The sequence below is a fragment of the Neolamprologus multifasciatus genome, chromosome 13, assembly GCF_963576455.1.
Source record: "Neolamprologus multifasciatus chromosome 13, fNeoMul1.2, whole genome shotgun sequence".
NCBI classification, from domain to species: Eukaryota; Metazoa; Chordata; class Actinopteri; order Cichliformes; family Cichlidae; genus Neolamprologus; species Neolamprologus multifasciatus.
The window spans coordinates 23,489,983-23,506,494 of record NC_140451.1 but is presented as its reverse complement, the minus strand read 5'-3'; the positions used below and the strand labels follow the sequence as shown (position 1 = coordinate 23,506,494).

The window sequence follows — 16,512 nt, the reverse complement described above, 5'->3', positions numbered from 1 at the left end:
TGTGTGTGTGTGTGTGTGTGTGTGTAGGTGTGTGTGTGTGTGTGTGTGTGTGTGTACGTGTGGACATGTGTGACAGGGTATGCATGGGAATGAATTTGACACGGCACTGTGCAAAACTCTTGAGTTGCTCTCATTTCTTTATATTTTTTTTCAGGAAAATGAGCAGCAGCTGGAAGATCCAAATCAAAAATGTCAAATTTGAATTGAATCAATCCACAAGACCTGTTGCCACTGGTCTTCAGTTCAGTTCTTGTGTAATTTGGCATATCTCAGCCTTTTCTCCTTGTTTGCATCCTGCTGCCTCCGGGTTTGGTAAACAGGAGATAGATTCATCTCTCAGCTCCTCTGTCAGGTCTTTGCTGGGTATTTTTTTTCTATCTGCTACAGTTATATCTATCTGCCCAGTTTCCTCACAGTAGTGTACTGACATGCTAGCAAAGAGGTTGGTTAATGATATTCTTGAAGTATCCATGCTTTTACCAACATAGTTGTTCACATTTCATTTCTGTCCTTGTATTTACTGGGCAGCTAGCTCTCAGTGTTTTTGTTTTGTTCTGTTTTTAAGTTTTCATAATGTCAAAATTGAAACTTTCACACTCCCGCTCTCCTCAAGGCATCTCTTTCTCTTGGAGATGCCACTTTGTTCTAGACTAAGTGATGAGTTTCATGTACATCTTTGGCCCGGCTGACCTCTCACAATTAACTCTCTTGCTCCCTCTTTTTTATTTGTCTGCCCACTTATCGTGCTTGCTTGTACCTAATCAGGCAGAGTTTGCTGTATACCAGCAGTCTGCTTACCATGACCTCTGACTCTAACCAGCATGAAGAAGTCCTTGATTATTCAGAAGAGGAGGGAAACAGCATACATCAGGAATATTGCAGTAATTTACAAGAGTTCCTTTTAGTGAGATTTTTAGGAGAGAACAAAGCATTAACACCATGGGCCGAATGTGCTAATCTGCCATTTCTTATGGCCGTGGGTGACCTCCTTTTTTCATAGTGGTGGCCGTATGGGGCCACAAAAATATTAGGGTGACACACCAAAAACAGAACAGTGCAGGGGCACAGCGGAGGGGAGTGGGTGACGACGGGAAATTGTGAGGGACGTACAAAGTGACACAATGCGAATGACAAAAATTGTATATGCAGAAATAAATAACAAGTTAATGTTTCAGTGTATTGTATAGTGTCTTCCTTTCTCTTGTGCTCACGTTTATTAAAATTATTACCAACATAGGACAGTCACTGGGGGGTCCAGCATATTTTGGGGGGTGTCCAGAGCCCCCCCTGGCCCACCCTTGTGGCACCCCTGGTTATGGCCTCTACTCTGGTATCATCTTTTCTTTTTTATTATCAGGTTGTTTTTTTTCTGGGGGGGGGGGGGGGGTTCACTTCAAAGTATTTACTGCACTGTGGATTGGAAATAGCATAAGCTCACACTTTTATATTAAGAGACTGACATAAGTCAAAATGTTGCAGCTATGCACTCTATTAAAAACCCTGCATGCACCATAACAACACCCATTACTGTGTAAAGTACTATTTTAAACCTTAATTTTAGATTCATGGGAAGATTTACAGGAGCCATCAATAGATGAAAAAGCAGAGAAGTTCTCAGCTAATGCTAGCAAGCTTGGTTAGTGGAGTGTATCCATAGACTGAATGGAAGCATTACACAGACACCCACTTACTACTGCTGCTCTGTTGCTAATATGCTAAAGAACTAATACAATGTTTCTCAGCAAAACTGAAGCTTCTTGAACAGGTTATATTGCCCAGCATTTATTATATAAATGCATTACAAAGCACACCAGTCCCTTAACTGACTCTAATTAGCTGAGGTGAAGCCCAGCAGACAACTACTGCCTTTGTCTGTATCCAGCTGTCAGTCAAAGCCAGCACACTTCTAATAATGCAAACTTTAGGTGTTAATGAAATTTAAAGAGCGGGTAAAAATTTTACAGTTTTAAAAATTGTACCTGCGTCCCACATTAGTTATTGCCGATCAGCAGTAGTTTATGCAGAACACAGGAATATTTAAATCCAGAACAACTAGCGCCTCGCATCAAGAGAACCACATCTGTTATTTTTCACAAAACAGTAAAAGCAATCTATATTTGCATTTTCATTTGTGGGATTCAGAGGTTTTAATCTTGAAAAGCAGATTTTCCTCAGTTTAATTGCAGACAACTTTATTGAGATGAAATGTTTCAGAAAAGCATCAAAAGGCAAAGTTTATTATGCATGTACGTATCTCATATTCTTTAGGCAAGCATTGTAGTATTTCTCCATCAAGATGTGTGATTATTTGCAACAATAATGTATTGTTGGCAAATTTTAAAAAAAAAAAATTATCCAGAAATAATGGCTTCTCAAAGGAGTCTTATACAATACCACAGGTGGGAAAGCTACATTCAGACATAGTTTGTGACAGTAAACAGAATAATAACTACCACATGCTTTATTTTCTATGAAATAATAAGCTCAAAATTAGCATATAAACTTTAAAAGTCTATTTTAAAAGGATTTCATTAACTCCAGTAATTCCTTCCCACATATACTCTTTTTCCTCAAGGCAAGTCACTAGAATTACTGTAAGTGTACAGACCACAAAAGGAGACACTTAGAGTAGTGAAAAAAATAAGGTGCATGATATGCTCCACAGTCTTGTGTGACTCACTGTTTTTTTCATTGCATCCTGACTAAGCTGTCATATCTTTTATAACACCTTTTTTTCTCTCTGATTTCTCACCTAACCCTTGTTTTCACTCTTCTCTCCTGGCAGTCATCTGCGAACTATGACTTTGAGGCATTTTCAGCAGTATAGTGTTGTGGAAGTTTTTCCACTTAAATAAAGCCTGCAGACGAGCGGTGAGCGGTAGCTAACATTCTTTAATTCATGCACACAAAGAACAGACAAACAAGCTTGTGGAGCCCTCCATGGCCGCGGGACAGACGGTCAGCAGAGTTCTCACTGAGCCTAGCATAGCTCTCAGTTAAATACCTTCTCCAGGAACAAAGGCAGTACACAGCTGTTTCACACCTTAAGGTTCACACTCCCTTGCTACTTCCCAGAGTCCTCAAGAGACAAAAGACTGGTCCTCTGGAGTTCCTGTTTCCCCAACATCTTTGCTACACCCCCTACCATTTGTCTCAAGTATGAGTGTCAGACATGTTAATACAATAACATAATGCAATTAAATACCTAGGTAAAAGAAATTCCTATACAATCGTATGAGAGTGTACCCCAGAGCAGAGATTACAGCAGTGTGTGTCTGAAGTCTGAATGTGCCTTGTTGTTCTTACCTGGTGGGCAGAGTTTCTTTAGAGGCAATGTGAAAAACAAGTCCTCAGTACCTGAAGGGACTGAAAGGTTTTGAGAGACATACATGTCAGTTTGTCATGCAAGGTCCCTGACATGGGCGTCATGTAGGGGTCCTACATTGTAGTAGTCCTTTGTGAAAACTGTGTAACTGTACTTAATGCTCCACAGGAGCCCATATGCAACTGACTTATGTAATCAAAGCAGTTTATGACTGGATACACTTAATGGAACAATAAGGTCACGGCTTCCCAAATCAGCTTTCATGTAGAACAAAACAGATGGAAGTGTCATTCACTTGACTCTGTGCACCGAACTGCTTCTAAAAGTTTCAGACATTTTTTCTTTTTCAAAAGTCTCGGGCCACACATCAGTTCTCTATACTTTGCTAGGAAAATGGGAAATATTTACAGTGATTTATTAAAATGTGCAAACATAAATGTAAATACAGTAGATAAGGCAGAAAAAGAGTTTGTACAGCTCCAGGCTTCTGGAGGGACATTCTACACCTCTTATTTGGATGTTGGCTGCCTTTTCTTGCATTCTGTGTCACACACTGCTTCAGTATGTCTGGGCTCTGCAGATACCAATCCATGGATGACAGTGTCTGACTGTGTTTTTTCTATGCAGTAAAAGTGCTGTTGTGTCTTTGTGAGCATTGTTGAAAAAATTGAGCCGTTTCCAGTTGAGCGCTTTTCAGATTTTATTGCGTGATGGGTTAAAATCTGGTGTTATTTTTTGATACAGAGCATGAAAGACCATGTGTTTTACAAATGACTGTAGAAAGTCACTCTTGTAGCCCTCTAAAGATGACACTGTAGAAGGTTTTTTAGGCCTGTGACTTCTTCTTTTATTCTCCACTTATCCGGTTTCCTTAGATATCTTAAGAGCATACCGTACAAGCAAAATTTTCAACTAATAGCTCTTTAGGAAGAGTGTGTTTGTGTAAAAGTGCTATCACATACCTGTCAAAGTGTGTTGTATATAATCAGTTATTCGTATTTGTTGAAAAGCTTTCTAGGTACACCTGAAGACACCATTTAAAATGGGTTCTTTCCTAAGTTGTCTATTATGTGTAGACTTGGCTGTCCCTTGAGTTATGAGCCTTTTTTATCCTTGGATAAGTTATAAAATAGTTCTGCTGGAGAACTGATGCTCAATACCACTTAAAAAAATTACAAAAAGTTTGGCTCCTTGAAAGAAAAATATAAAGAAAATGAGGAGTGGCTCACTTTTATTTGCACAGTGTGTACCCATCCTGTCTTGAATCCAAGTTTGACTAAAAGGACAGCTTAAATATTAATGTTTCCCGAAAACGCTTACCTTTCTGTTGCGAGGTGTTTTGAAGGTGTGAAGTTCAGTGTGAAAGTAAAGTTCTGTTCACTTACTTGAAGCTAATGGCCTGGAATGGTACAAAGTGCTCTTATGGAAAATGGTTATTGTATTTCACTTAATTCAAATCACTCAACTAATGTAAGATAATGGTAGCATGCATTATTCAGATGCACTTCTAATCCTTTGTCCCATGAATTCCAGATTTTAATTCCTGGCCTTGCTTGTTTCAGGTCACCTGCTGAGCTTTCCTCCACCCCACATCACAGGTGTGTTAATTGTCATCATTGATGATTCACTTGACAAATTGCACTCAAGAGCATCAAAGAGCTGCTTCGATCCTGCAGAAACTTTGAAAATTAAACCAAAAGATCTCAGAGTTGTTACACAAAGATGTCAGCAGTGACATCCATTCATCAAAGTGACTGTTTGTTTTCTGGAACATCAATATTCCGTGTAATATTGTCTTAACGTGTAACGTCTTAACACCCTGTATAATGCTACATTTGTGCTTCTGCGTGTAAATACCGAATATAGTTTGTGTTACATTTTACAGCACCGTGATTGTATATCTGCATGTCCTTGTGTTGCGACTGCAGTCACAGATGAACAAAACAATTTTTGGTGAGGTAATCACTTTCCTCTGTGTTAATTATCCTTGGTTATCACATCTATCAGCTACGCAATAAAAATTCAATTGCAAATATCATCAAAGATCCACAACATAAATTTCCCCCAGGTGCGGAGGTTTAGTTTATGTTCGGTGCTTCCCCAAGGGCACCCTGCAGAATTGCAAAGTAATTTATCCTGTACCAAGATGTATCATTCAGAAAGTGTACTTTGGTGTTATGTTAAAATATGAAGTGTGATCCAGTCTTGTTTTCCTTTCAATCCCCGTGCTATGAAATGCACGTGGTAACGCATCTATGTGACTCACTAAAATGTTATGTTTCAAAGTTGAGTAATTTGGAGATGATTTATAAGCTAGGGTTTGTGATTCAGTATTCTCTTGTTAAGCAATCAGTTTGGTTGTAAAAGTAATTTTAAATAATCTTTGCAGTCTTTGCTGTGATTTTATTTCTCTACTTTTAATACTTTATTCAGCTTTTTGCTCTTTTGAAAAGTCTGTAACTTTATCCAAGTCAAAAACCCATACCAAGGAGCGTTATTGTGCCAGACACTGCACAAGAACTGGCTGACTTGTGTTGTTGGAGTTCAGCCTTTTCTTATGTTCCTAATTTATGCCACCATGGAACACATTTGCATAATGGCTACCTAGCGGCTAGTTTGGCATGCCCTCAAATAATGCTAATTGAATCTGAGAAGAGTTTGGTTAATGATATTGTTATGTGAAGAAGATGCTATTCTCTTCAGTGCGATTAGAAATTTACTTTGTATATTTTCCAAAAAAAAGACAAAGTGAACTATAAGTGTTCTAAATGAATTTTTACCACTACTTCTCTTCATTTTACAATGAGATATTTTCCCGATCTGAGCGCAATTCAGTGCTAACAATCTTATCAATCAGAGGGTTTTTCTTTCAGGAGGACCCTTTCAGAGAAAGACAGGGTCTCCATCTAAAAGAGAGAGTTTAAAGACTCTTTTTTCCTAGATTTTCTAGGATTTTAACCAATTCTACTCAAGCCACAAACTACAAAGACATCACACTGTTTGAAAAATAGTAATTGCTCCTTCACCTTTAAGGTTCTTAAAGCTTCACTGAAATCTTTCACTCAGGAGGTTCTTTAGCCTGCTATGCTATTCATAAAATGTCACACCGAGTTTTAATCCTTTTAGTGACTCTTGGAAATTCCCCTCACAACATTACAGCTCACAGTTACTCCAGCAGCTTATAGAGGGAACACACCACAGGGGAAGTTGAAGACCACTTCACAGTTGGGATTCCAGCAAACGAGTGTGGCATCTCTCACTAAGAAATCCTGTTGCTTTTCAATATAAGTTATGCGATATTAATGCCAATCTCACAATTTTCAATCAGTTCAGCTTTATAGAACATTACCACTGATTCCTGTTTCTGCCTATTTTTCTGTATTTCAAAACATTCTATGACCGAACATGATGACTGAAATGTACACTTTATTGCTACTATGTGCAGTTCCTCTAATTTTATTTTATTTACCAAGGCTAATGTACCAACTGGTGAGTCACCTAGTAAGGACATTAGCTATTCCACTCATGTCTAGCGTAAGGCGTGGGAAGCTAACCACATGCAGAGGAAGCTAGCAGCCTTAGTGCTATGGCAGATGGGAGTCATGATTTGTTTTTAATGCGACACACGTGTGCCAACTCCTTAGAAGGAACACCTGGTCTTAAAAACTCAGACTGCAGGGTCAGAAGAAATTTGTCCAAGCGTTGTGGTATCACTAAAGACTATGGGACAATAGCTTGTATCTTTTAAGCATTACTTTATAATAAGAAAGTAGTGAGGAATGCATTAGGGTATGTAGTCATGAGTAGTTTGAATGTGTCTATACTTGTATACTAAGGGCATTTGGCATCTTTTTGTTCAATGCTCTGTCGATGGAGCAGATTAAGTGGTCTGAAGGTGTGTTTCCACAGCAACAGTTGCAAGGCTGAGCTCAGAGGGACTATTTTGAATCTTTTATGACAGACCTCATTATGCCTTTCTGGCTTCTTTGTGAGACCCTAATACAGGAAGAGCACAGAAGGTGGGACTGCTACCAAAACCTTTCATTGTTCACCCTCTTAAAATCATGACCAAATACTAAGACCTGGTGAATGGTATCCACTTAAAAATACCAGAAACAGTTGCCCCCTGCCGAACCTTAAAACTGTGGTGAATTGCTTATAACACACAAAAAAATATTTGTTTTGGAACCCACACATTAAGCAGCAAGAAAAGATGGACCAAAAGGAATAAATGACAAACCAAGACATCATTTAGCATGGCTACATGAGCTAATTTGCATGGTTATGGAAAATGCAACCCTTTGGGTGACGTGAGATCATTAGCTGGACCACATCTCTGGATGGTCAGCCTCATGTTGTGATTGTCAATGACATTCACATGCAACAGTTCAGCTATAATACATGTATTTCACAACCAATTTGATTCTTTTGTTTTAACTAATGAATGCATGACTAAATTTCTTTTTTCTTCATGCATCGAATTAGACAACCAGAAAAGGGTTAAATCTCTGCAGCAGAAATAACAGTCACAAAGTGACACCGGATTACTGTTTAGCCAGTTCAGTTTCAGCTCTCAAATCCTGCAGTCTGAGCATTGTTTGCCTCAGTTTCTGGGTCAATGTTGCCTTTGTGAATTCAGAATTTTCAATAATGCAACAATAATATTTGGGCTCATGACTCTGTAAATAAATCACCACATGGCTTCAGTGGAGTCAGAGCCAGTTAGAATTTCAATTAATGCTGATGCTTACTTCTGCTTATTCTGTATACAATTCAGAGTTGCGGTGATCAGGATAGTCTGAGATTCCATTTAGAAAAGTATGCGGTTGGAGAGATCTATGAGTCTGTAGATATAAATGTTATTGTTGCAGGTGGGCGGACTGATAATTATATAAGTGACTACTACATGAATCTTATTTGCTTTATTTTATGGTACATACTGTAACATTGTGGTGTCTCATGTAACTAAAACAGAAATTGGTATCGCTTGGTGATTCTTATTCATTTTATATTGTCAGACTGTAGTTAAATGCTTCAGCAACATTGAATTTTGATCCTCCATACCTGCTTGATCCTCCATACCTGCTTGATGCCCTGGTGGACAGGGCTGTGGCTCCCCACACCCTCTAGCAGATCATTACATGAAGGAACCTTTTAAAACAAGCACGTTCATACTCACAGGTGTACACACGGGTGCTCACACACACAAACTACACCCTTTTTGGCTCCTACCTCAAAGCACACTGTGCGCTGTCGATCTTACGTGCTGCACAATAATGTTTAATATTTAGTATTTACAGTTATATTCCCATATATCATCGTGATGTTGTTTATTCTATTGCTCTCATTTTCTTCTGTTTGTTTTCTTTTTTCATTCTCAACAGGTGAAATTAAAAAAGTATCTACTGTTATCTATTATTAGCTAGTTTATTGTGATGGTGTTGTTTTTATCATGTTGCTTTTTGGTGATCGTGGTGATCCAGGTGTTTTGTTTGCTTTTCTCTCCCCCCCCCCTTTCTCACCATCTCTTCTCACCTCTATTTTTCTTTCTCTCCCTCTCTTTCTTTCATTCTTTCTCCCTGTCCTATCCCCCAGTCATGTCTGTCCCGTCTTTAAAAAACAAAAATAAAATAAATACATAATTATAATAAAGGTCATGATGATCCACTTGGTAAAGTAAATCCACTTGGCATCTTTCTTGGCCTTCAGACAACAATTCTGATGGCTAAAGATCCAAACAGGACAGGCAAAAAAAATAAAATAAAAAATAAACATTGAATTTTGATGATCGAGCAGCTATTAATTGTTTCCATTTCCCAATCCTGAAATATCTTGTAAGATTCAGCGGATAGCACGGTGGCCCTGAGAGGCCAAACGGACTGCAACTTCAGAAAACACTTGCAAAAAGAAAACACTTGCAAAAAGAAAAACACTTGCAAAAAGAAAAATGCTGCAAAAAGAAAAACGGACTGCAACTTCAGAAAACACTTGCAAAAAGAAAAATGCTGCAAAAAGAAAAACGCTGCAAAAAGAAAAATGCTGCAAAAAGAAAAACGCTGCAAAAGCACACAAAGCACAACGAAATAGGAAAAAAGACAACGGAAATGTTTCTGGGGAGACAATAACCGGACGGACCAGTTGCACGAATCGAAACATGTATGTATGGCTGTATCCCAATTCAGGGACTGTTTCCCAATTCAGGGGCTGTATCCCAATTCAGAGTTTGCAGCCTTAAAGTACGCAGCCTTAACGGTCCTCAAGGGCCGCGTACTCAAAGACCTGAGGCCGGAAGTGCGAGGCTTGTAGGCTTGTGAAATGGGACGGTCTAGCCTCCGTTGCGCTGCCCAGGTTGCCTAGCAACCATGATACTAACAGCTGGAAACGTTTTATACAGCTTTGTTTGACAGAAATGAAGGAGAACATATTTTGTACATTTGTTTCTACATGAGCTTTGTGTGATTTGATAAGTATCTGAGGCTGAGACCACAGGACTGTAAAACATGATTGTTGGGCTTCATTTTTGTACTGAACAGTCATTTAAGATTAGCTAGTAAATAACAATTAGCTAATGTTGTTCATGAGACTAAAGTCATCTCACTTTGGTAATGTAAATATAATATGGCCAATATTATATTAATCATTATTAGTTATTACAGCAGTGAACATGAACTCTGTGCCAAACACTGAGCTTCAGTAAATATTCAAGTTGCATTTATTTATATTTCTTATCACCTTAAATCTTCACTTAAAGACACGTATCTGTGACAGTGTATATATAGATGTATTATATATAAGAGACAAATATTGTTCTTTTAATATGTTGGCATTATTACTAAATTTGGCTCAATGCTTATATATGTGTGGAAGAAGCAAATGTACGAGCTGTGATAACTGTTTCTGATAGAATGAAGAGTAGACTGATATATTAAATATTCCTTTATTGGGTGAGAAAATCAGACCATGTCATAACTGCTTTAAGTCATACAGAATAGATATCAGAGCCTTAAACAGGCTGACTTCTGTTAAATGGGTCAAACTGGGCAGGAAGTATACAAACACATAACATCCTTATAGAATATGATGTAAAACTATAGATCAACTTACCTCAGAATATATAAAGCATATAAAAAATTACAGCAATATGATGCAACAAACACAGCAGTACTACTAATCCAAAATACTCAAAGCTTCATAGAACTGAAACAAACATTTATTTTTAGCTCCATTCTGCTGCTGATACATACTTTACGTTTCTGAACATTAAACTTGTTGCTGCCTTTCATAGTGTGTAACTAGAAGACCCTGAGTACTTTCTCCCACACTGAAAACACTGGAATGATAAAATTATTTGAACATTACCTAATAAGACTGATTCAGGACAGACAATTAGTGATTTTAAACTTTCCTAGCAGTCCTTCACAAACAGGGAACAGTCAGTCTGTCCTCCTCTTCCTCACACACTGCTGAGTTTATCCTGGTGGATCATCAGGGGTGCAAAGCCTCACAGATGATGTGCAGCAGTGGGTCCCTCAGTCTGTCCTCACTCTGGACACTTGCAGTTGTGACACTTGGAAATCAAATGTGTGATAAGCTGCAGGATTCAAACACAAGTATAACTTATAAATAAATGTTCATACTTTTATTCCACAATCAGAGAGAAAGAAACAGAGAGAGAGTGCAGGACAGACAGACAGGTGACAGTCTCAGGTGTATACACTGCTACAAAACAGCACAAGAGAAGGAGGATTTAGTGTTTGTGTTATTACGAGTGCTAAACAAGAAGAGTTCCCAGATAGTACAGTGGACACATGTGTGACTCCTGTGATTAAAGCATCTTTCTTTCAGCTTAACGAGTGAACCGTCAGCTCGTTCAAACACACGTTAAAGTCCGTTTGGCTCGACACCACCGAACAAAGGCAGCAATATAACATAGCTAACATTAACAGTGCAGTGAATCCTGCTTGTGCCGTGATATTCAGGACTGCAAACCGAGCAGCATCACTGACTTTCAGCCTGTTGTGTTTGTGGATATATGACTGACTTTAATTATCCACAAAATCATCAGATTCTCTGTAAGATTAAGGTCGACTATCTAACGGCGTATAAAGTAAAGGCTTTAAAACAAAGTAAACGCTGAAAGTACAAACATCGCTAATGTCACATAACTTTGCCGGCATGTGGCCAACAGTAATGTTTTAATGTTCCTCATTATTAAACATTTGCACATAAATAAGTGACATAATATTCAGAACTTACTTTTGAAAGTTTACTCTTTGGCCGCTCTGCTTCCACTTCTTTGAAGTGTCTCCCAGTCCCAGTGCACTTGTTAGCATGTTTTGGTTCGTGCAACTGGTCCGTCCGGTTATTGTCTCCCCAGAAACATTTCCTTTGTCTTTTTTCCTATTTCCGTTGTGCTTTGTGTGCTTTTGCAGCATTTTTCTTTTTGCAGCATTTTTCTTTTTGCAGCATTTTTCTTTTTGCAAGTGTTTTTCTTTTTGCAGCATTTTTCTTTTTGCAAGTGTTTTTCTTTTTGCAGCATTTTTCTTTTTGCAAGTGTTTTCTGAAGTTGCAGTCCGTTTGGCCTCTCAGGGCCACCGTAGTGATAGTACTGGCTTTGTTAGCATCAGACAAAGAGCAGTAGGTAAACAAAACCACAATCAAATATGTATTTAATGTTTGTCTTTACATAGTGTTTCTCAATGTCATTGTCATGGACAGTCTGTGTCAATACAATTCATTAGCAGAAACTACAGCCTTCAAAATTATTTTAAAACTAAACACCACTCGGGATTAGTATCAGCAAAATCTTAATATTAGCACTTTTATGAAGATATCATGTATTATATGTGATTTATGTTGCATTTGAAAGTATTACTTTTATGGAGTTATGCATAATAATCAGGCAGTTGAGTGTGCAATTGAGATTGGCTTTTAAAATATGATTTTTGTAACGCAACAAATAATCACACTGAATGAGTTTACACTGAGCACTCTGACATTCAGGAGATTTATCCTCAATCTGAGCCTTACTCAAACCACCACCAACCCTCCCCACCTATTTTCACATCCTTCTAACGGCAGTTCCTGTCAATCCCTTTTTGGCTGTCACGGTTTTAAATTGGAGTTGGCATTCTCTGACTGCCTTTGTGGCATTGCTACTGTATAAGAACATGCCTGGGGTACTCTGCGTCTCTGATTAGAGATCTTACGATGCAAGGCATTGGCTGTATCAATAGAATACTCCTTAGATGTCACTCAAGGCTTTTGTCTGTGCCTCCTCCTCTAAAACCCCATTTCTCTCCAGAGTTTCACTGTTACATCATCTTCTAAAGTGAATGGAAAGAAAGAAAACACAAAGCTAAAATTACTCTGCTTGGATGCTGATAACATTTAGGGTTTCAAATGGATTTTTAGGCTTTGGTATGATAAATTCCAAGCAAAGTGGAACGCCCTTTCATAGTTCAACTGAAATAAGACTACATGCGATTTGAAAGAGGGGCTGATTAGGAAAAATAATGTAGGGATTTTCCTTGGACCCAAGGTGCTCTTGTTTTTAGGAGATACAGGTTTTGAATTCTGATGAGCAACTCTCTTCAGCATTTCTGAGACCCCAAGTTCTTGCTTGCCTTGATTCACGTTTTGAAACGATAGACTGCCTGAACTGTCACTCGTAAATGGAGATTCAAAACAAAACAACTAATGAACTTTGATTCTTAATTTAGTTTCCTGTTAAACATAGTTGTATCAGTTGTCATTTAACAACACTCATCATTCTCACATTTTCCTCACTTAGATAACACTGATGAAAAATGACAGCAATAACAAGCAATGACTTCTGACAGTATGTCTACACAGTTATGTGTTCATCACATACGTACAGAAACGGAGTTAAACATCAGCTTGCAAACATCATTTAGCATAACAAGGGTTTGTGTCTTAAGTTGTAAGTGCAGAATTGTGCTGTGAACTGATGGTGAACCTCTCAAGTGTAGGGTTCTGTTGTTCCCAGGGCTTCAACAAAACACTGCATCGCAGCTGGTACACATTAGCTAACCCATACTACACACTTGACTCTCTTTTTACCATTATTGCATCTGACAGACTTTGTCTGGAACAACGAATGCACTTCAAGGAGCTGTCGACTCTCTTGAATGTAAAGGCTATTCTTCAAGGCAGACAATAGTTATCATTGTCAGATTTTATTTAGGGCCAAAGCGTCATTATCATGATTTGAATGAATATCATACAGAGTACAAGAATGTGGTGTGTGTGTGTGTGTGTGCGCAAGTTTTTTTTAAGCATTTAACCTTGAGATTAACACTGAATTGTGTGTCTTCGCTAATGTTTTATTGATGATGAAGTTATTGTAGAAGTTATACTGAAGTTGTTTCTCATTTGAATTAGACTGCCCTTCTCTTTTGTGAAGTGATGGTTTAAATTTTATGTATTATATGTAATATCCATGTAAAAAAAACAATAATACGTCATTTGAGCCATTTGAAAAAAAAAAACCACTGCTAAGATACTAAAACTAACCTGCATTGAATCCTTTTCACATAAACATTTATTTACTTTTTTTTTTCAGAAATCACACTATTCAAGGTTTATTTTCAAAATCTCCATACCTTAGTTCACACAATCTCAGCTATAACCTTCTTCTTTTTGTTCATTTTTGTAATCTAATGCAGTCCCATCAGCTCAACCTTGAACACTGTCCAGTAGCTTTGTCTTCAGATGTTGCTTTGTTGCACTCATGCGATCTACTGTACAACACATGCACACATACCCTCCACTATTTTGCTTGAAGGTTTAGCAACACAATAGAAAGCATTTACTTTCTTTCTGCCCTCATCACCATCGTGTGAAATGTGTAATTAGAAAACTGTACCAACCTTCTGAATGTTTATAACTATAAATAGTTTAATTCTTGATCCTCGTTTAGTCCCACTGAATGTTCACAGTGTCCAATAGTAGCAAGCTTCTTTTTTTTCCAAACAATCGGAATTGTCTTAATCTGAATATTAAATTGTCAGTGACCAGCACATCTACAGTAAACAGGGTAAAGTTTACCATTTTATCTGTGAAAATATGAACATTTTTGAGGAAAAAGCTTCATATATGTTGTCAAACAGGAAACTAAACACTTAAAGTGATTAGAAGCACTATTTTCCTACATAAATCTCCAGTGGACCATTGCACCCGCCATATGTCTGGTGTTTTGTGGCATTCATTGATAATGTTGGCATACCCATTTGGATTTCAAGGTAATTTTTTAAGGCATATGGCCCCACTTTTTCATTTTAAGTATTTTAGTCATGGAGGTAAATATTTCTTGTGTGCTGGTATGGTCCTCTTACAGTCTGATGAGATCAATTTGGCAATGAGAGGAACATTAAAATAAAATCATGAGTCTTCCAAGGTTTTAAGATTGATTAGCAGCTTTTGATGCTGTACACTGCACCGCCTATTATTGATGAGCATGGTGTTGTTTAGTAAAACCACAGGGCTCAATCTTTTATATGTTCAAGCATCGGTCTTCTGCTTTAAAAACCAATGACATCAATTGGCAGAAGAGAGCATACAGTGATGTGTTAAGCAAGACGGATGTGTTCAGACTTGTGACCGATGGAGGGACTTCATTATTCATAAGAATAGTCATTTCCATCTTTCCCAGAGATTTTAGGTGGTTCTTTGTTTTTACATACACATCACTAACTGCAGGTTACAGTTTCCTTGTGCTCTAACTACCTTAACAGCAGTCTTCTTTGCTGTGTATATGGGTTACTCCATTTAGACTTCAGGCAGAGAACGTATTGTTGTGACTGCAGAGCAGCAGGGTAAGAGGAAAGATTAATACATGTAGACGTGTGCCCTTGTATTCAGCTGATTCCATTCAGTGTGAATAAAATGGAAAAAGTCACAAAGCAACCATTATGCATCGAAGCTAAATAAGGTTTCTACCACTTGACGTTTGACTATCTGTAAAATTTAAATACTGTTGCACTGTGGCAAAAAGCTGTGTGCTTTCAATGCAGCATCTGCCCTTTGGGAAAATCAACATAGTTTCAAAATAAATGAGAAAAACTGTGGCTCCATCTAAGTAAAATATATAACGAGAATATGATATTTGAAATTGTTTATTGGTTGTCTTTCTGTCTGAGCGTTAACGCGACATTACATATGATACTTACATGATTATTTGCTCAACTCATTACCCCTCTAGTCTCCCTTTGGTGCCACAAGATCTCATGGTAATGCATTTCTATCCAACAATGACACCTACTTCCACGAGCTCCCTTTTTGTGTCATTATTGTGTTTTAAAAGGGAAGGTGAAATTATTATGGCAATTGAAAGAGGTCCCATTGCAGTGGGCAAATTATGTGCATTTGTACTGCAGGCTTCATTCACAGCACAGCGCTATTTAAAAAGCTTGGTTGCTCCAATGTGCTACAGGCTGTGTGGTTTAGTTGTATTCTCTGCACACCGGACCTGCAGCCTCTCTGTGTCTGAGGATGTCTTGATTTACAAATTAAGCTCCAGAGACACCTGAGAAGAGGCTTACATGGACTACTGTGTGATCTCAATGAATTTGTGCACTTGGTTCCTCAATTGTCCTCCTCTTTCTGTTTCTCCTCTCTCTTTCTCCTTTAATTTATCACTGCAGGCTGTGGAAACAAACCTGGCATCCAAGGACAGCCACTGGGTCTATGCCAATGAGGTGAGGCCAAAACACACTTGCATGCACCTGAGTGAATTTAGACCTTCATGTCAGTATGCCTCTTTCAGCACTCTCACATGCTCCCAAGGCATGCGAGACCTATGAGGCCTTCACTACGCTTTCATATAGAGTTAAATAAGCAGCACATCATTTGATTTAATCCTGAGTGCCTGAGGGACTAGGCCTTTATTTGATATTGTATAACTGTTCTCGCTTAAAAGTCCCTACATTGTGTTTTTCCTGTAACATGTATTCAGTTATATAGCTTTTTGTGAAGCTGTAAACCAAATGACGTAATTCTTTTCCACTGCCTCCAAAGTACCTGAAACTCCTTATTTGTAGTCCGGGCCATTTTCCGTTAGATCTCTATGTCACTGTGTAACCCGCTGGCATAATGCCCACCTAGCAGCTAGTTTGCCACACATTCAAAGAATGAGCAGCTGCCTCAGTTGAATCCAGATGCAGACA

At 38.3% G+C, this 16,512-nt stretch overlaps 1 protein-coding gene and 1 long non-coding RNA gene across 3 annotated transcripts in view; both read left to right on the top strand.

Moving 5' to 3' along the window:
* Positions 1 to 9,361, top strand: part of LOC146505590 (uncharacterized) — a 30,987-nt gene extending 21,626 nt beyond the window's left edge. Inside the window, exon 2 of the long non-coding RNA XR_014877791.1 lies at positions 28 to 9,361. This is a non-coding gene — a long non-coding RNA (uncharacterized LOC146505590). The remainder of the gene's footprint in view (positions 1 to 27) is intronic.
* The window catches only part of grid1a (glutamate receptor, ionotropic, delta 1a), a 278,394-nt gene that overhangs the window by 209,571 nt on the left and 52,311 nt on the right, over positions 1 to 16,512 (top strand). For both annotated transcript variants that reach the window (XM_085183758.1, XM_085183759.1), the window contains exon 5: positions 15,991 to 16,044. In XM_085183758.1, coding sequence (XP_085039884.1) covers positions 15,991 to 16,044 — 54 coding nt within the window. The remainder of the gene's footprint in view (positions 1 to 15,990; positions 16,045 to 16,512) is intronic.